This window comes from Alligator mississippiensis, chromosome 4 (assembly GCF_030867095.1).
Source record: "Alligator mississippiensis isolate rAllMis1 chromosome 4, rAllMis1, whole genome shotgun sequence".
In the NCBI taxonomy this organism is placed as follows: Eukaryota; Metazoa; Chordata; order Crocodylia; family Alligatoridae; genus Alligator; species Alligator mississippiensis.
Genome location: NC_081827.1, coordinates 97,099,684 through 97,124,191, shown reverse-complemented (window position 1 = coordinate 97,124,191; position 24,508 = coordinate 97,099,684). Strand labels below are relative to the sequence as shown.

General features: G+C 44.3%; 1 protein-coding gene and 1 pseudogene across 2 annotated transcripts; one reads left to right on the top strand and one right to left on the bottom strand.

The window, feature by feature from the left end:
* Window positions 1–7,766: 7,766 nt before the first annotated feature.
* On the bottom strand, window positions 7,767–24,418 carry DESI1 (desumoylating isopeptidase 1). 2 transcript variants are annotated; one of them, XR_009461699.1, is made up of 7 exons: window positions 24,049–24,418; window positions 15,015–15,036; window positions 13,917–13,986; window positions 13,061–13,170; window positions 12,131–12,253; window positions 11,002–11,104; window positions 10,664–10,748 (listed from the first exon to the last, which is right to left on the bottom strand). XR_009461699.1 is itself a non-coding variant. In XM_006258974.3 (6 exons), the coding sequence occupies exons 1-6, from the start codon at window positions 24,137–24,139 to the stop codon at window positions 10,655–10,657; spliced, it is 510 nt and encodes a 169-aa protein (XP_006259036.1). In that variant the 5' UTR covers window positions 24,140–24,401; the 3' UTR covers window positions 7,767–10,654. The 2 variants fall into 2 exon arrangements, 1 of the variants encoding a protein (XP_006259036.1); XM_006258974.3 differs by lacking the exon at window positions 11,002–11,104 and having other exon boundaries at window positions 7,767–10,748; window positions 24,049–24,401.
* Window positions 22,368–23,153, top strand: LOC132249832 (histone H4-like; annotated as a pseudogene).
* Window positions 24,419–24,508: the final 90 nt, after the last annotated feature.

The following is a 24,508-nucleotide window of genomic DNA, read 5'->3' as shown; positions in this document are numbered from 1 at the left end:
ATGTGGTTTTGGGGTTACTGTTTTTAAACTGAAAATTGGGGATTTTTTTTAAATTGGAGAAAACCAGGATCCTTGGTTATTAATAAATCTATATTTCTGACGCAATTCTAACTCTGTCGCCTAATTCCTTGTTAACAATCTTTAGTTGTGTGCAGATGAGCTTTGAAAAAGGAACTGGGAAGAAGGAACCAACTTCAAGCTCATGGGGCCCATGTATGTAGAAATACGAATTTTTTGGAAACCCTGTTGCTATGAGGATGGAGCCTACTTCGCTGACTTGGGACATCGTTGTATTATTTGACTTCTTGATTCAGGTTTCAACCATGTTAAACATTACACTAGGTTTTTTCTTGGTTTTTCCCCCCTATTAAATGTGCAGCAGTCTTAGACAAAAAACTAGGCCAATATGAGGATTTTTGGATAAGCACCTGTCATGACTTTTCCAGGGGTGGACAGCAGCATGTGATGGGGATCAGGCAGCAGCGCAGAAACCGACCTTCAGGTTGGGCAGGACTCTGCCCAGTCTTCTTTGGGAGAGTCCCCCGGTGGCAGAAGTCCCCCGGTGGTGACGTATTCAAAAGTATCCCCCAGGGATGGAGATGTGTGTTTTGGGGTGAGTCTAAAAGGATTTTCCCCCATAATCTCAGCCTAATCTCAGCTGTTTATTCAAGGCTATATACTTGGTACATAATCTTATTTTACATTTGTATTAGTAAATATACATTTTTTATTATATTCTAATTCTTTAGCATATCAAATCCCTTACCAGAAACTTTTAATTGTGTAAAGATTACTTTTGAAAAAAACAGGAATTGGGAATAAGGAACTGGGAATAAGGAACCAACTTCAGCTTCATCAAGGATGGAGTGTATGTTAAAAATTTAAGAGCTGCCATTCACTGGATAGAAAATTTACCTGACTTGTCCAGTCTTCTGGCCCCACCAAGTGCCCGGAGGTTCCTGATGAACCTCCTTCTGGCCCTGGCTAAACTCGCAATTTATCTGACCAGGAAGGAGACTGGCTGGGATGACTCCTGGGGACTGTGGGGCTGCTTTCCTGTCCCTTGTCCATTCATGTATCCGAGCAGAGTTTCAGTATGCAGTGTCCACTGGCTCCCAGGATGTGTTTGAAGGCCAGTGGGCACTGGCTGGTGTGCTCTGCTTAGTGTCCCCCCTCGGAGCACTTGTTTTGAACCTGTGACGTGACTCCAGTCCCTGTTTTCTCTTTAGTTTTCCCCTGAACTCAGTTGATGTGTCTCCAGTAGCTTCCCCACTAAGGAAGGTGAAAAGCTCTTCCTTGATGGGCTCAACCCCATGATTCGCTAGGCACGTCAAAAAGGCCTGTCACGCAGTGGCAGAGAGTGGGTAGCAAAAGATGAGGGTATGACCAGGGGCTTTTCCCCACTGTTGCTCTCCCACTTGCAGCCTCCAGCATTTAGGGCCTAGGAAGGTCTGATTCGGATGGTGCCCCTCACTCCTGTGCTCAATAGCGACTGCTGCCCCTTTCCTCCAAGAAAGCATCCAATCTCTTTTTGAACCTGGCTAAACTGTCAGCACGCACAACAATCTGGTGGCAAGGAGATCCACACTCTAATGGCACTCTGTGTGTAATAAAGAACATCTTTTTGTTAGTTTTAAACTTGCTACCTACTAGTTTCATTTTGTGGCCCTTAGTTCTCGTAAGCAATAGTAAATAATAAATCCCTATCCCTCACCACATTGCCTTCCTAGACTGTGTTACATGGCTGAACACAACTGTTGGTAAGACAAATACAGCAGCTGCTCAGTTCAGCAGTTGTTCATAGAGCCTGCGGTGTTAAAATGTGTTGTGTTCAGCCAGACTTCAGCATCTTTTGGGGCCATTCCTGAGGAGCACCCAAGCAGATTGCTCCCACGTGGAAACCTTGGAGGTTTTATTCTTACCCCTAAAGTGCAGCCTTTGTTGCATGCTCTTGGGACTGAGGGTTGTTCCAAAGAGCAGCTGAATCTATTGATGATTGTGGAGGCTGGAAAATCTTGGCCTATAATTTATTCTGATTCCGGTTAAAATGAGCTCCATGTGTCAGCTGGGTGAGAGCATCTGTCGGGAATGCTGCGATGAGCCCAATGCAATCAAACATGCACTTTATTTCCAGACACTTCTATCCCTAAGGAAAGCAAATTGTGGTCAGTGTTAAGAAGCTACTTTGTCTCAGTTTACCTGAGCTTTGATGTAACAGCTCTCTGTGGTATTTGAGCCACACAAAAGCCCTGGCCAAAAGTTGTTTTTCCCTTCCAGCCTCTGTGGGGGCAGAGGAGAGTGACTTTGTGTGTTAGGTCTTTTCTCCACAGGATCGATTCTGGGGAAGGTTTACTGAAGAAATGCAGCTGGGTTAGAAGAATTTTGTGTCTGGGGTCAGACTGATCTTTGACAGATGAACACAGCCCGGGTCTTGCCACCAGCAATGTTCTGACCATCCTACAGGACACATTAGAACCTGAGCACCTCATAACAGCTAAGTAAGATCCACCTCTGCACCTCTGCATTTTCACAGACCTACATTTTGCATGTTGGCTTCTATTCTACCCAGGAGAGCACGCAGTTCACCATCAGACTCGATATGCCTGAAGAAGGGTGTTTGTGCTCAAAAGTTTGCAAAGAATAATTTTTCCAACTAGTTAGTTGGTCTATTAAAAGATATCACATCTACCCAAATAACCTTGTCTGCCTATGTCCTTAGACCAACATGACTACAACCAACAACGCATAACAGCTAATGCATGTTCCTCAGAGCACCCTGGTGGGTAGGGAAGTTCCCTTCTCAAGCTGAGATGCGCTTTGCTTAAGCGATTAATCCAAGGTAACATGGGGAATTGGTGGCAAAATGGAGACTTAAGCCCAGATTTCCTGAGAGCCCATGCCACTTCTTAACCACAAGACCATCCTCTTTCTTCTGGGTCATCCCCATGGAGTGTACCTGACATGGAAGACTGCAGGGCAGGATTGACTATATGGTAACTAGGTCCAAGGACGTGAAATGCCTTGTAGATTAGGGTCAGGACTTTGAACTTTGGTCTCAAGTAAATGGGAGGTATGTGCTCCAGAATGTTTGGAAAGTGTGGTAGTGATGTGTCTGTGTTGGCCTTTGAAAGGTTTGTGTGTGTAGCAGGGGGTGGGGGAAACAGCACATGGCCTGGACGAACAGAGGGTACAGCAGTGTACTTATAGCCCTACCCCTTACAGACAATAGCTACTTGACTAGGTGTCTCTTCTGCACTAACTACTCTATCAGGAACAGCAGATGCCTGAGCAGATCACTCTGCCGTAGGTCCTGGCTTTGCTTCAAGCCATGCGTAAACCAGGAAAAGAGCTGTCTAAACCTGCATTAGCAAGCATGTTTTACTTAAACTCTTTCCATACAGGTGTTTTGGGAACTCCAGAAGTGTTAGCTGGTCACCTGGCATGCTTGTGAAGGTGTTCCTTCCTTGCTATGTGAACACAGCTTGTTTTCCAAAAACACAGATGGCAACATTCCTCACATTTGCATGTGCTGAACTCATAGCAGTTATATGCCATGGGGCTGGATGTCTGGGTTAAGCTATCTGGTGGGCACACTTCCTGGGTATGGCCTTAGGGTGGCCATCATAGAGGACAGTCCAGTTGTGCTCTGTCTTCTACTGCTACGAAACCCAATGCCTTTCTCTTGAAGAGAAACATAGAGAACATAAAGACATTGGGTTTTGTAGCAGTAGAGGACAGAGTACTTTTGTTGTGGCCCCTTCACAAAAAGCCACACCATTTTGGCAATTAGCAGCCAGGAAAGACACAATCCCAGGAGCTTTCAAGTGCACTTCATTAACCACCCTACACAGCTGAGTTGCAGTCCCACTGCTGCTGTGTAGCCAAGGAGTGAGCGAGCAAAACAAACGTACCCTCTGCCATCTTTGTACAAAGTCAGGGGCTGTGCCACAGATGTGCTTGGGCTTGGGTCTCTTTCACCGTGCCCTTGACAATGGCAGCTGTTCCTGTGAGGAGGTTCTGGAAGGTGAGTTTGGGCAGGAATTAGCCACAAGTGCACAGACATGGGGCAGCTTGGCAGCTCCAGCTGTCAGCATAGAATGGGAGACTTCCAGGTCATTCAGTCTGTTCCTCTCCACCATCGTCATGACTAGACAGTCACCTCGCTGGGGTCACCTAACCCCAGTTGTCTTCCTGCCTAGAGTGGGGGGGGGGGCTGGACCAGATGATCTGCAAGGTCCCTTCCAGTCCCTAACAATGTATGAGTCTATGAACCCTCTTGGCATCTTTGTGCCCTTTAATCTTTGATCTCTTGATTTTTTTCCTCAGAAGGGTGATTTTCCTATTTGCTTTGTGTGTGAAAATGGGCTGCAAACTGGGAGATGGTCAGGTACCAGGATAACTCCTCTCCCCACATGTTGGGGAGTGAAGTGCTGTGGTCTGGTCTTCTTGGATATGCACTGCAAACTCTTTTCCCTCACAATTGGTGTCTCTGTGGCATATATGGTTTCTTCTGTACTGTTTCTTCCATCACCCAGGTATGAGAGAGACAGGGAGTCTGGACTTAGCTCTTGGATGTGTATGAACTCCCTGGGTGTGGAGCCACTGGCAAACTGTGTCTAAGATGGCTGGAGCGCAGCTGGGTGATTAGTGGTAATGGTGGTTCTCAAGCTCTTTGGGTCACATACCACATGGTGTTTGTAATATTTAAATGCACTGCTCTGATTTTATGTTATGAATAATAAAGTAACGTTTTATGTTACTAGAACCATACTGTACCCTCACCAGTAACCTGCGAGGCACTACAGACTTGTTCTTTTTTCCTTCCTTTTTCTTCACTCACATTTTCCCTTTTTCTTCTGCTTTTGCAGTCCTTCCTCTCTCCTATCAGCTCCAAGTTGGCTTCATAATCCCAGGAATGTATTCTGCAGTTTGAGAAACTGATCTAGAAACAAGCTGTCCTTATAGAACCTATTTTACCTATGGACTGATTTGTTTAGATGTCCCTGTTAATTCATTGTGAGGGTGCAATGAATTTTGAATAAGTATGCCTCACCAACCTGGGGTCTGGTTGCCGTGTTAAGCTGCAGGCTGAACAAAATGTTGTATGTTTATGTAGAGCAGAATGATTGGAAGGAACTGGTTTCAAGCTCTGATCTTTGAATCCCTGTATAGACATAGTTAAAGCAGCCCTGATCTTCATCTTCATTTGCCTGGTTCCAAATCATGCTCTCGGTTTGAAAGATGTTCTTGTTTTGACTTCCTGTCCCCTCTGAAAGTTGAGGAGGGCTCACTTGCCCATGTGTCGAAGCATCTGTAGCAGTAAAGCCAAGCTGTCCTCTGTCTGCTTACAGCTGGGTCTCCACTTTCTCCCTTTTGGGGCACAACACTCATACATAAATGTAAATATTTTGCCCAAATAAATATTTTGCCCGGTAAATATTTTGTAGCTTCCTCACAGTGAGTTGGTATTTAGCTGGTATGGTCCCAACCAGAGATGTTCAGACAAGTTAAATGTAATGGCAGAGCCCTGAGGAGGGCAACAAATGAAGGTGAAAGAACAAACCTACTCCAACCTGTGTGAAATCCCAGCCTTCTTAGAGAATCAGAAGAGCTGGGGACGTGCTCCCCAATTCCTCCCTGCCTTCCATTTCACAGCTCTCCCTGCACTCTTTGCTTTCAGGGGGAAGGGCTGACCTCCAGCCTGGCTTTGCAGATAGTTTAGATAAGAATACAGCACACCAGGTGCTGGCTGAGCCCTTTGGAGGTTAAGCCCATGTTTCAAACAGCTATGCTTTCTCCCTCTATATAATGTTAGAGGGACAAGGAACTGGTCTCAAATAGAGTTTATCCTAAAAACCTGGAACAAATTAAAAGTCTGTGGCTTGGTAGAGTGGAGGACTTCACTGGCATTTTGGCATATGTGAAGACCTGCAATTCTGTTTGGGTTCTTAGCTTAATAGGAAGAGTCTGCCTTTATAGGTCAACTCAACCAGTTCGTTCCTTGGCATCTCAAAAGAGGCTAGTGAAGGGTCCTGCTTGCAGATGCCTGTCCCCTCAGAGGTCACTGAAAAACACATTCTACACCTGGACCACCAGAGCCCTTGGTAACAACCCTCAAGCACCGTTTCCCAGTGAGTATTAATGTGGATGATTATGGAGCGTGGTAATGAGGCCAAAGGTGCTTCACAGAAAATGAGTTGCATAACCAGGGACATAATAGCAGTGCCACCTGGTGGCAGCTTCTTGTAACAATCCGACTGAAATTTTGCTAAGCTTTGTCTCTTTTGCTTGTATAAGCAGACACTATAACCTTTTTCTCTCAATTTGTTGAGTTGCTCCAGCGATGCATTTAGTATGTTGTGCTTTTCACAACCTGTATCCCCACTATGGCTCCCACCTGGTGTTTGGACACCTCTTTTGGAGGATTCACAGGGAACCCAGGCATCTCTTTGACTCTGCTCAGTAACAGCCAGCTAGGTATGTTCTGATCACCACTTTCCCCATTTTCCCATCATCTGGGTTTGCTTTAAGCATGCAGCTGCCCTGGGCAAACAGTTTGCCATCTTGATGTTACTCAACACTTTGCAGATCTTCCCAAACCACCTGTTCTGACTGCATGGGGGAGATTCTGTGATACATTCCCTCTGCTGTCACTTAGATCTGAAGCAGCTGCTGCTGGCATAAAAGAAGTGTTTCAAGACTCCTGGGATGGGCCAATACTTTGTAGCTAGAATAGGAGGTAACTGTGTGTGTGGGCATTATGCTCTGAGGCAACAGCTATATCCAGTTTTGACGCTTGGCTGTAGAAACACCTACTTTCCCCAAGACAACTGTTGGTGGCCAACATGAAACCAGCCCTTCCATGCAACAATCCACCTCTGTTAACAAGGTACCTTCCACCACGGCTGCAATCCTGACCCCTCTGTTCAAGTGCAGCAACCACCATTTGAAATGTTCTGCCCTCTACCATTTAGTGACAGAATCCAGCTTCATAGCAATAAAAGAGATTAGGAGGTTGGGTTGTCACTTGGATAAAGATGTGGTACAAGATCATGCAGAGAGATCCCAACCATAATAACCTGTTTACACTCAGATGGTTGAGGCAATTACTATGACTGGACTGGAATATTTCTTTCTTAGGAAAGCCATGTTGACAGAGTTCAGAAATGGACATATTAAGAGCAGTTGGGTATCTCATGCAATCTCTCCCTTGCGTTTGCTGGGAAAGCCAGACATTAAGCATCCATTTGGTTTAATCTTTCCTCCTCCCCATGATAGTGTTTGGGTAGTAGCTGAAACGCGAAGAGCACTGAGAAGGGCTTAGCGACTTTCCAACTTAAGACCTTCACCCTCCCCAAACTACTGTCTTCCATTGTATTTGAACTAAGCTGGGCTCCTCCATTACCAAGAGAGATCAGGTTTCATTTTTCACCATCCACCTGAAGGGAGCAGCAGTATGAAGGAATCTTAATCTCAAGTGAGGGAAGACCACCTAACTCAGTCCACCCATTGTTCAGCACAGTAACAGGCCCCTTAGAGCTGCACCCAGCCCCCAAGAAATCTCCCTAATGCAAGATCAGTGTATGTGGAAGGACAAGTCATAAGCAGTGTGAGGCAGCCACAACTTCCTTCTGTAATATGAAACAGCACAAGCTGGGGCACTCTTCCAGTCTGCATCTTACTGGGGCTAGACCACTGGTACCTGACTGAAGCAGAAGGGCCTCTAACATGACGGCTGTGCAGACACAGGAACAAATATACAACACTGGTGGAATTCTGTTTATTGTAATAGAAAAAAACAGAATAAACCAAACACCACTTTCTGCCTAACAACATTATTAATTCATGTTTTAAAAATGGCATGGGGCAGCCCCAGCAATACAAGACAGAACTAGGATTTGGGGCAAAGGGATTCTGTTCTTTTCCAAGAGAACAAGTTCAGTTTCCCTGTCCCTTTGTCAGTCAACTGGCAGAAGTATTTCATTATATACACTACATATTTATCTCGATCTATTTTATATACCTATAAATAAGTGTGGTTGGGTGGAATGCTGAGTATATGTTTCTGCAACTTATGCATAACCATCTTTTGAAGGGGTGGGTTTCTAAAAGGCATACAGAGCGTGAGTACTCACTATTCAACTGCATTAGTTAAGAGCAAAGAGGACTCCTTTTCATAGAGTCCATTTGCTGTGCAACCCAGAGTTAAGTCTTAAACAGAGATGACCCTTTGGGGAATTCCCCATCAGAGGTGCATTGTTATTGCAAACACAGTATAGTTGAGTAAAATTTTGCCAAGTAATTCACATAGCAGCATTATTTCTGTACTAAGATTCTAGGGAAAAAGAAGGGCAGATTCCAAAACATAGAAGGAGAAGTCATTCATCTTCTCCCCTCCTCCCAGCAAAGATGTAAAAAGTCCTGAAATTGTGAAGGGCAGTCAAGTAGACACCTGGTTCAGGACCACTGTCTCCCTAAAGATACAAAGCTAGGTTACAGGTTTGTCCTGAGTTACACAATAGAATGAGGAAGGACAGGACATACACAGCACGTGAAAACTGAGCTATACCTTCCTTAGCGGAAGGCAAAGACCTATTAGTGCCTCTGGATTAGGAAGAAAGGAGGGGTCTGATAGCACTTACTTTAGAAAAGTTTCTGCATACTATGCACTTTCTGCCAGCTACAAATTTGTGTAACAAAGCAAGGCCTGATCCTAAGGCCATTGGGTTCCTACTGCTTATGTTTTCTCCAACCTAGAGGCAAATCTCTTACAGTGAAAGGCTTCTGCAGAGGTCTGCGATGGCACAAGCAGATAAAATAATCAAAGACATTCTGGGCTACCCTGACCAGTGCCCTGGTCCTGGAAGAATTACTTGCAGCTGTGGAAAGAGGATGTAAAATGCTGCCACATCAGATGAAGGCATTTGACTCCCACTTTGCACGTATGCTAGGGGCTACACCAGGGCAATGGGGAATTGCACACACCCGGAAGAAACCAGGTCATCCTCCTCCTCCACCCTCAAACTCTTGGGAGCTACTTGGGAGGCCTTACTGAATAAAGCTGAGGGAAAGGAGAGGTTCCTAATACGCATCTTTTTGGAACAGTTGTCAAGGGGAGAAGGAGCCTAGCAAAGAAAGGACATGCTTATTTTAGTATCCTAGGAGGTTTTCAGTGCACTTGGTGCAATTAGAGATCGAGAGGCAGGTCAGAGCACTTCCCTTGCACAGGGCACATGGCAAAGTCTGTCTCATGTTGTCTTTCCTAAATCCAACTGCTGGAGGGAGAAAGCACTCCTAAACTAGAAACAGCAGATACCAGTACTCTGGTCTACCTTCTTCCTCTCCATAACCTCCTTCCCCTAAGAAGGTTTGTAAAAGGCTATAGTAATCTTTAGTCAGAGGATGAAGTCCTGACACAACTGTTGGATTTCAGCTCAGCCCTGCTCACTCCCAGCAATAGCCCCTGAGTATCTTTGACACCCACTGGAAAAAAAGGGGAAAAAATAAAATTTAGAAACAGCTGCTTCAGCTTTGGTTTTTTCCCCTTTAAATTTGGGCAAATCTGCATGAAGACTAGAGAGCTGCTTCTGGACAGCTTACCTGATATCTACTCCCCACCTGCACTTAATCAGACTCCCATCTGATTCAACTATCATGGAAAGGATTGTGATATCAGACAAGGCTGGGACTTTTACTGCCTATTTTGTGGCTGTCATTAGATGCTGAAGGCTGAGCCCACAGCCCACATGTTTTTATGCAGCTGCCATGCTATTCTTGCCTTAATGCACATGCAACACTGATTCATCAGCTCCCATGCAAAAGTTACAAGGGTTTTGTACCTGCACTGATGAGACTGGGGAGAAGAAAAAGTTTTATTGCATTTTGTTCTTACTCGACTGTGGTTTTTCGTCCCTTCTCACTTAAGGAGATGATGATCTGTGAGTATCTCCTTTTGAATATTCTCCTGTCTGTTCCTGGTGAGCCTCTGCAGTAGATGCTCTCCCACTCACCCAACTGCATAGAAGGTTGTAACAAAAAAGCATCACTGATAAGTGAGCAGCTAATTCAGTCAGGACACTCCTCCCCTGAAACCATGCTCCTAGGCATGTTCTGACCAGGTTAGGTCAACTTCTGCATGGAGTAAGCAACACAACATTAAATTAATACTTACTCAGAAGGCTTTAATACTGGTGGGCCCTCACTATAAGGTTATAAAACTCACTGTTTTTTCCCATCATGGATGCAGTAGATGTTCCATATTATGGGCAGTGGGGAAAAAAAGATGTAGTCTGCTAAGGGATGGCTAGGCTTTATAACTCAGTGCTTCCCTATGGGTACTCCCAACTGTCTGGCAGGTCCTCAAGTTTTCACAGAATTAAATCCCCTTCACTAGCTTGGGGGCTACTTAGAAAGCATCAGTGTGCTTGGACAAGACAGCCTTAATAAATTAGTATAATGCTATCAGAAATGATGACAACCTTTTTGGTAGCATCTTACATGCAACCTGATAAATCCTCCACCTACAAAGTCTAAAAAACCATCTTGTTGCTTTCTTGGAGTTAATTCTGATGTAAAATTATAAAATAGAAATCTGGCAGATTTGTGTTTAAAAAGGGGAAGCCCTGGTGAGGTGGGGCACACCCCTCCACTCCTGTTAGCTCTGTCCGTTGTGTCTGCTGAAAGTGTTCCCGCCTGGTGGCTGGATCTGGATGGAATCCAGGAGAGGCCTCAAAGCTTGTCCAAAGGGTCTGAGGAGGCAAAAAATAAGACCTAGATCTTCAAGTGCTCAGAAGATATTCAAAAGACTTTCTTGTGCCCTACTGAAACTCAGCCACTTCTTGGAATAGAATTTAACTAGGAATGTCTGTACAAACTTGATTTCAGGTGAGCCAGCTCTAGATCTAACATACAGTACTAGCACGTTATAACATGTTAGCTCTAGACCTAACATGCAGTACTGACATGGTGGTGATACCTTGTTTGAAACTCCCAGTAACTTACTTGAACTAGATGTAAGATCAGAATTTCATTTTGCAATGCAGTTTTCCATGAGGTATCATATGAATAACTTTAAACAGAGAAGTAATAGTGTTTCCAACTGAAGCTGTTAGGAGGAAAATCAGGGAAGAGGAAGGTCAAGTTTGAACTTGGCCAGAAATGCCATAACTTAAAAAAGTAACCTCTGTATTAGAAAAGGGAAAGGGCATGGAGTCTTGAATAGTCATGAGTAGCCCAAGCCCCAGTTTGAGCATTGAACCAACATCTCGCAAAGGTGCAAGTGGCTGTTCTGTCAGATGAAATGATCAAAGGCTAATTCCTATTTGAATTCTACAGCATCTGGATTCTCTTTGAAAGTTTCCCATTCAAGTATATGCCATGTCTGACTTTTGAAATCTAAGGGGATGATTTCCCAAGACTGGAAAAACTTGCCTATCAATTGGTATTGCACATCCCAAAATGGGTAGTGTTATGTGAGCTGGCAAGGCAGCAGCCCCCCGAGCATCTGATTGCAGTTTCCTCACTGCCTCAACTCAGGGTATGCACCAAGGGAGCCTGGGTTAGTCTCCAAACTCCAATCTGGTGGAATAGAATGTTAGAGGACTTTCTCTCATGCCCTCCTTTCCAAATGCTTCCAACCAACCATAACTTTTAAGTCTCGAGAGCAACTTAAAAATTTAAACTCCCTTTGCCCTCCTCTAAGGAAAGCCAGAGTCCATTACAGTGGGATAGAAACAGGGATTTAAGCATTGCTGGGCTCTATCCTGAGCTAAGGCCCAGCCTACAGGAGTTTAAAAAAGGTATTAGTGTCCTGGGCCAGTACACCTAGAAGCACTCTCATCCCTCCTCTCTTCCTCTTGCTAAGTGAGACAAACTCACAGGGAAGCAACTGTTTTTAAGTTTGCTGAGGGTGGAGAGAGAAAACATTCCACCCTTCTTTAGGTACAATTGTACCTGGTGTGTGTGGTACACAGACTGTCATTACACATGTATGTTAAAGTTTAGCAAGTAAGCATCTTCTTCCCCATCTCATAAAATAGAACAGATGCCAGTCTCCTGCAGGGCCTTATCTGTGCTGTGTGACATTAGCAAGACACAGTGTGCTCCTTATACAAACAGAAGCCAAACTCACGTGGCAAGGACTTCGGATGGAAGATCAGTGATGTAGGAAGGGATCTTCTTCCCTGTCAGGAACTGTGCCACTTCATTACTGAAGGTATTGCAGTTATGTTCAAAGAGATTATAAGACTCTCCTCTGTGCCCAGGAGAAGGAGTTAAAAAACAGAAAAGAGAGACTCAGCTATAGCTAAAAGGAACTCGGATCAATAATGAGAAATAACCCCTTAGAAAAGCACCTTGAATCCCAAAGAATGCATGGCTCTTTAGGCAATGTACATTAGTCAGTTCAACTACACATTCAGCTGAGGTGGGGGTGGAAGACAGCAGACATTCTGTATCACTGATGCTACAAAACAGTCTTTTGGAGGGGAAGTGCGGACCAGTTTCTTCAAGTGAAACTACAGAAGGGCTATGAGATCAGATGAATTACAAAAGTTGGAATTTATTAAAAACACTACGTATTATGTTTCCTACTCTTGTGGAATGCACACTAGGATCTCTAACAAACACAAGTGGCATCAGGATCTCAAGTTTATGCATTATTGCAACATTTCAGTACTGATTCTCAGGAAAGACCACATGCTAATGAAATACCATTTCCTGCACCACATGCGTTTTCCCTAGAGATCCTCTCACCAAGGCATTATGACCCTGTTTTGCTGTCAAGTATTGGCACTGCAGGCTTCCTGGCAGAATGCTTTGTAAAGTCTAGCTAAAGGTCTAGGTCCATTGGACTGTTGTGTAGCTTACAGTTTATTACTTGCCAACATGCTAGATCTAGCCCCAATGTTTGACTAACACCAAACAGGTTTTTGGGCAGATAAAGTTTTGTATTGGTGGAATTGGCCCCAGGGCTCCCCAGCCCACCTTTCTCTAGCATATAGCAGCTCTATGCCAAGAAAGTATTTAAAAAAAAAAAAGCAGCAAAAAAGTTAATGCTCACCGGAACATCGATTCCCCCAACGAGGACAAGTATTCCAGGAAAATTTCTTCTGTAACTTCAGTGTTTCCTAGGTCAACAACTGAGTCTGGGGGACCAAGCAGTGTTCCTCCCTGTAAAATTGAAAACCAAGAAAATAAGCTTAATGGACAGAATGGATTCACTTAGAGGTTGGCAATTTCCTACTGTCCATAATGCCATTCCAGCTGTTGTTGTTTGCCTAGGATCAGAGAAAGGAATTTAGACTATGTTAGCTTGAGAGAAGCCCTGCTGTTCCCTTCACTCCCTATTTAGACAATGAAGTAACAGAGTTCATGTGGCTTATACTGCCACTTGGTCCTATGCTTTCCACACAGACCTCTGACATGTGGCTAACTTCTGTTTAGGAGGGCCTGGGCTTGGACTCAAAAACTGGAAGGAATGTAAAGGCATGAGCATATTTTTATGCATCTTGAGTCATCAAGGTCAGACCATTAAAAAACCTTTCAATTTAAGACCGGCCAAGGCTGCCTATAGGTAGCTCAGCAACAGAAAGCATTTACCCTCTCGAACTCTGAGTGGCAGGAAGCCCTACAATTTCTTTGGAACGCTGGCTGAAACAAACTTTAACTTCTGGCTGTATTATATATCATTAGTAAAAGCTTCCCTTTTCCCCCCTGAGGTGACCAGTCCCTATGGCAAACAGTACTTCACCTAGCTGCATTCTGAAAACTGTTCAGACTAAATACACTACACCTGCTCTTCTAGAGGGCAGAGATGCAAGGTTCTCCTGATTAAAGAAATAATTTTTTGCAGACTAATAGGATTTATTTGGGAAATAGAGCTTGAAAAAATTAAGTTCTAGGAAAGCTGAACTTACAGGTGCACAGCTGGAAATTCCACCACTGCCGTAGAAGAATTCATCCTTATGGACAATTATGGAGGTATGCCTGTCATGGGAGGGCCAGAAGCCATGTAAAGAGAGGAGGAAATGGGTTACTCAGCATAAATATCATCCACAAAAATTATTACTTAAGGATGTTACTAAGGCAAACAACTGTAGCAAGATTAAAGAAAAGATCATGGCCTTTCTATGATCATGAACAAATTCTAATATCCCAGTGTCTGCTGGGATGTTAACATAAAAATGGTCCACATGAATATCAAGCCTTGTGTCACACTGCAGATAGGTGGGAGAGATGTGGCTCAACCACATAATGAGATGCTAAAATGGGTGATAGGAGGAAGACCCCTCCCCGCCAGAACACAAGGTCCTCTGTGGCCTCCCTCCTCCAGCCAGATAGGCAGAAGAACTCCCAGCTGTGGGACCAGTACCCTCAGGGAATCAGAAACTGGGAGAGCCTGGAGCATGAACTACCCCAGTAGGCAGAGAAGAGATAGTGGCTGGATGGTGGGAAGTGGATATAAACATGGGACAGTGAGTGGAGGCTGAGCCCACTGGCAGGGCAGCAGAAGACAGCTAAGTGGGCACTTTACTGGAGGTGGGAATTTTAACAAGTTGGATGTAGTGCTGTTTTGTATCAGGAAGCATGCATTAGTAAGTAACCATGTGACCTTATTTATAAGCCTCATCTTTCACCCACCTACTTCCCCACCTACTCTTGTGTGCTGGCAAGTCTGCAGCTAGAAGTCGAGTTGCTTAAAAAAAAAAAAAAGAGACAGCACGCTATGTTTGAAAGGGCCAACAAGCTTTGGGTGATACTGCAATAAAATGCAACTGTTTTTAATAATTTTTGTACTCAGGTCCATCGGCAAGAGCTCAAAGATTTGAACAGTACCTGACTGCACTGTGTCTGCCCTAAATTAGTTTGTTTTCCAGGAATCTTAAAAACATTCAGAAACACTCTCTACAGCATCAGAACAATTTCTTAATGGCTGAAGCATATGTAATGATGTCCTGTTGGAAATGCTTCCCATACTGCTCAGTATCTAATGCACATTAAATCTAGTGACTTACCAGATGCCATCCAGCTGTTTCCCTGTGTGGAGAGGGGGAAAAAGAGAGAAAGAGTCATCAGCCATTCACTTTATACTTTTCAGCCCACTTACTGTCAATCACCAATACATCTTTTCCCCCAGATGCAGACACTTCCCTCTGCCTGACGAAGGGTGTTTGCACCTGAAAGCTTGCAAAGAACAATTTTTCCAACTATTTAGTTGGTCTAATAAAAGATATCACATTTACCCAAACAACCCTGTCTGCCTATGTCCTTAGACCAACATGGCTACAACCAACACCTTTATCTTCCCCCATTATCTCATCTGGCCTCAAACCCCAGACTGCAGCTTTCACCTCAACATAATTCTTTTCAAAGGCACAGGAAACAGTTTATGTTAATTTTCTTTGGGGTGTTAGTAAGGGAAACCACACTGCCTCCTCTGTTCACTTAATTTCTGTTTGCTTAAATGACAGCTTGGTCACAGCTTTTTTTTGCCAATAAACACCTCCTTGACCCTCCCCAGGCTTGATACTAGGAATGAGAAAAGTATTCCATTTCAGTAGCCCAGTTAGTCCTCCACCACAAGGGTGCTCATCTAGGACTAGCCGCACTGAAGTTTTGCACAGGCTGATACAGAGTCACTGTATGATAATTTTTTTCATTTTCAGTTACTACTGAGGGGCCAGATTGGAACAGGTGATTTAGAGTGAAAATCTAGCTCTGTCCTAGTCCCTCTGCCCCTTAAAAATACAGTCAAAGTGCAAACATCGAGTATAACCTTCCCATGTTTCTTTCAAGGGTGTTTTTTTTAAAACTAATTGGGCCTTCTGATTTTTTTTTTTAGGGCAAAGCAAAACCTAACACCCTCACTGAATACTGAAGGTAGCATCCCTGTTGATCCTATTACCCTCAGCTGTTTTGAAGATGTGTACCTGAAGCTGTCTTTTCTTTTAGGGCTGGTCTATGCAGGGGAGTTGTTGTGAAATAGCGAGGCGTACTTTTAAAGCACAAGTTATTCTACAGTAACTTCCCAAGGTGGAAAGAGCTAAACTCTAAGGCACTGCACTCTCAGTGTGGAATAAGAACATCTATGAAGTGAGCTAGGGCAGAATAGCTGTTCCACATTTAGGTTCTTCCAGGTTACTTCTTTGTGTAGGTAAGCCCAAAGCTTTTGTTTAATTTCCTGTCTAGGTCAAACCTTGTTTCCAAGCTGCCTTAAATGTTTGCATTCAAGGAGGAAGTGGTACAAAATTGACCAGGGAAACCAAACCACAAATAATATTCAGAAGAAACAAGATAGCTATTTTCCTGTTCATCACACTGAGGATGAAATAAGATGGTTATTTTGGTTTTCACTTTGAGATGGAAAGATGAGCCTCAGGGCATTAAATGGAGGAGAACTAAAAATGATCACATTCAAACTGACTTGGCTCAGGGAGGAAGAATTAGTTTCCAACTTGGACATAAAACAGTGCTGAACAACAAATTATATGTCTACATTTATTTCTGTGTATCATTTAGAATAATGTGACCCCTATATGTATTACTGGAATATAACTAAGTTTGCCTCGAAGAGACACTAATAGTGTGGCCCTGTTTTAAAGAGAAAATACAGGGCTTTAAAAATACTAGGCTGGGATAGACTTAAAATTTATAAACACATCTAGTAACTAAATGTAAAAATAGCTGCTTCTATTCATGTCAAGATCAAGATTCAGTATTTTCTCAGGCAGTGTCAGTTTACACTGGACATATGGAATACCGTTACTTTTGTACGTCACTCATCCTGGATACTGAAGCTCTGCTATACTGGATACTTCCCCTTATGAATTCCATTTACAAGTAAAGAGATGCAGTGGTTGGATTCCTCATGTGGCAGGAAAAAATATCTAAATTAAAATAATAAAGACATTTCCAACTGTCTTTTAAAAAATATACTAATTTAGAATTAGGCACTAAATCAAATAAGGGACATAAGCAGATATGAGCTTGACACCACCAAGTCTAACCTTGAAGATGTCGGCTCCAAGCTGGAACCCAGGATTAGGCACCTACATTTCATATACAGTTTATGGGGAGGAGAGTTAGGTGGCTCAGAAGGGTGGTCCAAAAACCTCACACCCTGAGCCAGGAGATTCATATATCTGCCTAGTAGGAAACACAGAACACTGGAGATATTTTGATTACTATATATTAGTTTTGTATACTTGTAATTTACACTAGGATCCAGAGTGGACAGACAGCCAACTCTCTTCAAGTAACTGCTTGCAACAGGCAATAATACAGTTCCTTGCCAGTAGGTGACAGAGTAGCATAGAAGCTTGTTTCCCTTGAGAAAAATTACCCCAGAGTAAGCTGCAGACACACAGTACATACAGTTATGTATCTTACACTGTTGTAGTTTACCCTGATTTTTCCCAAGATCATTCTATACCAGATTTGAGTAAATTATATGGTGTAGGGCAGTACATCATGTATCCACTCCTTTTTTATACTACTGTAAAAACCAATTACACTGATGTAAATGTGTCCCTAATCTCCTCCTTTGTCCGAGGGGGTTCAAATCCATATTTGCTCCTACTGCCAGACAAGTACTCTGGACTACCAGGCTATGGGCTAAATTGGGTGGAGACACATTTCACCCTTCTATTGGCAACTGTTCCACTATACTAGTGAACTTGATCCACCGGTATATCTCGGAGCCTCTTGCGGTAGATCTCGGAGCCTCTTGTGGTTAATCCGAGCTGGTGTGGGGGTCTGAGTGCCCTTGTGCATGCACATGTATGCCCTAGCCCAGCAGGTCAATCCGTGGGGGACGGAAGGGGCAGGGGCTACATTGAGGCTCCCACGGTGAGAAACAGTGCTGCAGAAGCAGGAGGAGGGGTAAATTAAGTGGGGCCCAGGTCGGGTGTGACTTACCTGCTGAGGAGGCACACCCCCAAATAAGTTTTTCTCCCTCTGCCTCGATCTGCCCCTTCCCTCCCCACAGGCTTACCTGGTAGGCGGGGAGGAGGGGGGGGAGGGGATGGTGGCAGTGCACAGTAGATCTTGGGTTGCTTTTAAATGCCAAAGGTGATCTACTTAAAAAGGTTGGAGATCACTGTACTATACAATGACTAATGTAAAATGCACAGTTCAGGGAGCAGTGACCAGAATCCAGAATTCCCCTTCCCAGCTGAGTGCTCCACCAACTAAGCTGCAGAGTCACATTTCTCTTTGCACACTCTACCCCACTACCAAATCTTGCATTCCTTTCTGCACAGTCCAACAGTTTCAGCAGGAAGATGCAGGATACCCTAACCTAGTTCTATCCTGTGCGTCTTTAAAGGTGCAAGGAGTTCCTCTGAAATCAATGGAACCAATTGTAGGTTTAGATACTTCACTGAATGGGAACATGCAGAACTGTTTTTGTTTGCTGCTTTATTTAAAATTCCCCCTGTTAACTCCAAGCAGTTGTTAAGCCAATCTAAACAATGTGAAAACAAGACAAAAGGCCAACACTCTTGGATATGGACAACAATCCCACTGCCCTCAGATTAACAGCAAGAATTGGAAGAATGACTAGATTTTGCATGTTCTGCGATCAACTTGGGACACGGTGTCATTGTTAGAATGTAAGGGCATTTTAAACTAGAAACTCAGACTGTTTTATAGAATTACCATCCACGTCTGGGTTTGTCTTGAAGGCCAAGCAGAAGGAAGATTAGATGGCTGCCAGTCTGTTGTATTGGCAAGGTTCATTTAATAATCTTGAGGGTTTACAGAACAGAGAGTAGACACATGTAGTTTAATTCCATATAAGATGTTTGTAGAGGGCTCTGGATTAATCAGTTTGAACTGGGGTGCATCTGTGATGCATGAAAGTTATATAAGGAGACAGGCACCACACAAGATACTGTATACCCTGAATGAGAGTAAAGCCAGTGTCTGCACTGACATGGCACTGTGGCACTGACAGCAGCACCTGTTCCTTCATCTGTGAAGTAAGGAAATAGGGTGTATTAAAGGTTAGCACTTCTAGTCACTTAAGCTGCCATGCCATTTAAGAAAGCATATTATGTTAATTAGTCAAGCATTTTTTTCCACATGTAGCCTGAAGCATTCAAGCTGCAGCATGATGCCAATAGAAAGGAGAATGTTCTCAGGCATCTCAGGCCCTCTTCCTCTGAAGTGGTAAGGAGATAGGGCAGAGACTGCTGCTGGCATAAGACCTCTTACTGTTCTTCGGAGTGGTGGGCCATGCCAGAGAAATCTACTCCCCCTCAACACACGTCATTTAATTCCTGCCTCTCCTCCAGATCACTTTATGAATTTCTTAATCATGGTTTGCCTAGTGCTTACTCATCTTCCTTGAAAATACCTGTATTGTAGAAGGTGGCCTTGAGGGATTATCACCCTTAAGAAAGGGGTGAAAGCTGCCTTGTTTGAATTAAACTGAGTAAATCTATGGCAAGAATACTGTAAGGAATAATCCTGCTCTGGCCAGGGATGACAAGGGTTTTAGCACTAAATCATGTAATAAAGCTCTTTTCCTCCCTAACTTCTGTGATTTTATTAAGCTTATGCATCTCACAGGGTGAAACTGCTCGGGGTTTCTAAGAAAACAATCCTGTTTGCTACATGGAACTTAATGTGGAATTTATGGCCCTTTGAAGAGAGAATGGGGTATATGTGGGGCAAGTAGGATACCCTTCTTCGTCCCCTTGGGGAAACCTCTAGAAAATCATAAAGATCAGGTATAGCAAGGGAGAAACGCACATTAAAGATGTACTATTACACAGAGGATAAAACCCAAGCATCTCGCCTTGGAATAATCTAGTCACCAAATTCATGTGACCTTGAATATCCTGAGGTTTGCCTTGTCACTGTGATCATGCAAGGCCTAGTAGGCTCTATTCCAAGACTGTGTCATGGCTTGCCTCAACTCAACCAGTTATTAGCTACTGCATGAACTTTGTTCTGATTTATGAATCTTCTCTTTCATGCGTGGAGCCTCATACAGGTTAGCCCCGAGTGCTTTGTTTTTCCAGAATGCCATTTTGTAGATATTTGGATACTGTGAAAATCACTGCAGATTTTTACCATTCAGAAAAGGATACAAGTACTAAAAGTTATCAGATACAAATTCAGGAAGCAATAAAAATCTCAGATCTACATCTGAGTGGGTGGTACCACAACTAAAAACCTTAGTTCTGGGATCACATTATGAATTTGAAATAAAATGGAACATGTAGTGAAATAAACCTGTTTTATGTATGGATAGCTTGCTTTACCTATATGTACAGGGTGCATACATGTTCACATATGGATACTTGGGTCAGAATTAAGTCTGGCTAAAGCAAGCTAACCTCTTTCAGTTTAGTTAAATCAGTACAAGTTTGTACATATTGATTCATATTTCTGGCCTCTCTCAACATAAGTCAAAACTTAGCTACAAAAATCATTACTGGTGCACTAGTGAGAGTATAACTTTCAAGAGAGGAAAGCCTGAAGACAAAGTTTTTTTTACATTATCTGGTTGCAGTTAGGATTAATTTACATATCTCTAAAATGCTGCCTCCGTATATCAGACAGAGACTGAATTTATTGACTTGGGTCACAGGAATATTTTTCTTGTCAATCTTGCAGACTTGCTGTTGGCATGTACTGGTCTTCGTGCTCAGAATAATTCAGGCTCTCATCTATTTAAGCCCACAGGATAGCAAACCACCTCTTTCTCTTAGGACAGGCACATCAAACTAATGCCAGCAATTTCTGAGATAACAGTACATGGGGCATCTGTTCAGAGACTGAGCCTGTTGGGAAGCTTTACATCAGACTGCTAGCGGGACATGTAGCTGTTGCCACAAAAAAGTTACAGATTGATCTTTCCCTTCATCACTACTTCACACTTTAGAAACAAAGCAGAGTAGCCAAAGTACTTCAAAGTCAGCAAACCAATGGCCAGCCAGTTAACAAAGGACAAGTTCTTGGTGAGAACCTGTCAAACCATCATACCAGGCTGATAGTCCATTTAGTACGGCAGTCAATCTGGAGTGTACTGCCTCCTTTTAAGTATGAAGATAGCATCAATCCATCAGAACTGAATAATATTGAAACACGTGAAAAACCTTTGGTTCCAATCAGATCTCCTCCCTCTCAGTCCTGCTAGTCAGGAATTTGTCTTCTTCTCACATAAAAAGCAGACTGAAAACATCTCCTATAACTCCATTAAAACAAACAAAACTGAACAGAAACACAAACTGCTTTCATCAATGGCTATCGTTCTTGAACGTTTTTGGGCCAAGCTGCACTGTATCCCTATGATTCCATGTTGTGGACAATGGAAAAGTAATAGTTTGTGACCCTACAACTACATTGTCACATCTCCAAAAATCAAAGTGATACAGTAGAGTAATTTAGACATTTTTTTGCTTCCCATCCAGTGGTGAGAGGGGGTAGAGCAGGGAAGGAGCCCAACTCCTAGAAGCTCCTCACAAACCCCCAAGGAGTGAGAGTACCTATGTTGAAGGAAAACTGATTTTGAGCTATCCTACAAGCAAAGTTTATTCTATGGCTCAGGTTAAGTTTAAGTTAGCAAAGCAAAGCTAAATAAGCTAAAAGGGATTGGACACATTCTTGGAAGAAAGGGGCTTCAGTAGCTATTAGTAGCAAGAGATTTAGGGGTACAGTCTCTGACCCCAGATTAGCGCTTTTAGTAAACACATTTAAAACATTGCAAATATAACAGTACTTTGACTCCTAAAATAACTAATAGCTACATCTATTAAAGAAAACTATGGCTGTTTCAGTGGGTGAGAGAATGCTTTACCTCAGCATGTAACATCTTTGATTTCAAAGTATCTCTTCCTCCAATCTGGCTTTGCTTCATATTGAAAAGGAGTTTGAGAAAGATACAGAACACCAACAATAAATCTTTCAAGTCACTGGATAAAACAATGACAACTGCAATCAAGAGCTTAAAAAGGAGAGCTAGGAGAGAAGAGATCCTCTAATGACAAAAACACAGAGGTCTTATTTCCCCAAAGTAGAGTATAGGTGAAAGTAACTAAATGCCATATAAAAGTTTCATCAGTTAAATAGCAAGTTGCACAAACTCACACTTTCCTTCAGTTTAAAAAGAATATTTCCCCTTCTAGAAACAGTAATGTAAAAACTATTTGCTTAAAAACCAACAGGAAGGCTCCACTGACATTAACTGTTTTTAAATCTACATATATTGCACTAAAAAGTCAGGACTTTGTAAAGGACAATTCGAGGGAAGTGATTCTTTCCCTCTGTTGGGCACTGGAGTCCTGTGTCCATTTTTGGGGCTCTACTACAGAAAGGATGTGGACAAATTGAAAAGAGTCCAGTACAGGGCAACAAAAATGGTTGGAGGGCTAGGTAACAGGACTTCTCTTGAAGAGAGATTGAGGGAATTGACTTATTTTGGCCTATTTGATGTTCTGTAGGGTCATCGTCTTGGGCTAGGGGTGGGCAAAATCTGGCCAGCAAGGGATTCTATCCAGCCTGTGATGAATCCCTTGGCCCCGTCTGGCCCAGGCATAGGCACAGCCCAGACCATGGCATGTGTGTCCAGTCCTGCTGTCCCCAGGCACACAGTGGGGTGGGACTGGCTTGGTGGCCAGACTCAGCTTCCTAGCAGCCCCTGCAATAGCAGTTCTCTCCGCTCAGTTGCCACTGCCAGTGTTGCTGCTGCTGCCAGACCTGGCTCCACTGTGGTGTTACAGAGGAGACTGGGCAAGACCTGGGCAATGGCAGCTCTTATGTTCCAGCTGGGTCCCAGTGAGGCTGCAGATACCAGTGGGTCCAAGCCCCAGCCTGCGTGAAATCTCAGTCAACATATTTGAGCATAGCAAGGGCGGCAAGGGACTGGGGAAAGGCGGTGCCAAGCTCCACAGGAAGGTGCTGAGGAACAACATCCAGGGCATCACCAAGCTGGCCATCTGCTGCTTGGCTTGCTGTGGCAGTGTGAATAGTATCTCCAGCCTCATCTACAAGAAGGCCCAAGGGGTGCTGAAGGTCTTCCTGGAGAAGGCCATCTGCAATGCCTCCACCTACATGGAGCATGCCAAGCACAAGACCATGATCGCCATGGATGTGGTCTATGCATTAAGCGCCAGGGTCGCACCCAGTACAGCTACAGTGGTTAAACAAAGGAGGAAAAAACCCAAGCACCAGCCTGACTGAGTATGCCGCCAGGCTTCATCGTTCAGCCTCACTGACCCTGAGCCAGCTCCTGTGCGCCTCCTTGGACCATCTTACTTTGCCCCCCACCAACCACTCCACTGCCTCATTTGACTTCAGATGCAAACACTGCCTTCTGCTACTCAAGTCTGCTACTCTTTGGTGACTGAAGGACCCCATGTATGGCCTGGAAAGTGCCACTGGGTATAATGCACTTAAATAAAAAACCTAATCAAAATATAAGGGGCAGTCAGCTAGTTCTCACTCTCTCTGCCTCACTATTATAATCTTTTGCTGTTTTTTTTCCCCTTCACCTTTCACCCTCTCCAGCTGCTCATTTAGCTAATTCCTTTTGCTGGATTTAGACGTGTGTGTGTTTATATGCATGTATGTATACATGTAAATGCATGCGCGCGCGCGTGTGTGTGTGTACATGGGTCTATATGCACATGCATGTATGTACATGGGCCTATACACCTGCGTGGGTAAACAGGTCTTTATGCGTGCACATACAATATGCTCCCATGCGCATGTGTACATGGGCCTACAGGCACAAACACATGTGTGAACACGGGTCTATATGCACATGTGTACACAGGTCTATAGGCATGCACGTCTGTACACGGGTCTAAAGAAGCACGCCTCTGTGCATGTGTGTGTGTCTCTCTCTCTCTATATATGAAAAGAGATATATATCTCTATATCTCTCCCTCTCTCTCTTCACATAAAGTGAGGGCCGCAAGGGGCGGGTCGGTCGGTCTCCCTCCCTCCCCGCCTCCGGCCGAGCCGGCGTCTCCCTGACGCGGAAGCATCCAACGGTCCTTCCTCCCTCCGCCCCCGGCCCCGGCCCCGGCCCCGTACCCAGCATGAGGGGGCTGAGGCGGCGGGCCATGCCCTTCGACAGGTCGTAGACGTAGAGCTTCACCGGGTGCAGGGCGGGCGGCGGCTCCATGCTGGCGAACGACGGCGCCGGCGGTCCCGACCGTGAGGTGACAGAGGAGCTCTCCCCGTGCGCTTGCGCCGCGCGGCAGTGGCAGCCGGCGTCTGGGCGGGGTGGGGCCGGGCTAGAGGAGCGCGGCCACGCGCTGAGGGCGTTACTGCCCTCTCTTGGGCGGGACTGAGGAGCGACGGCCGTGATTGGCGGAGGAGCCGTAACGCTTAAGGAGGGGGCCTGGCGGGCCAGGCTATAACCAGGAAATGCGCCGTGCGTTCTGCAGGCCCGGTCGCCAGGGGTGGGCGTGGTCATAGCAACGCGACACCGCCTCCGCGAGGGGGTGGCTTCCCGCTACTTCCGCCTCGTGGGATTGGGTGGCTTTCAGTT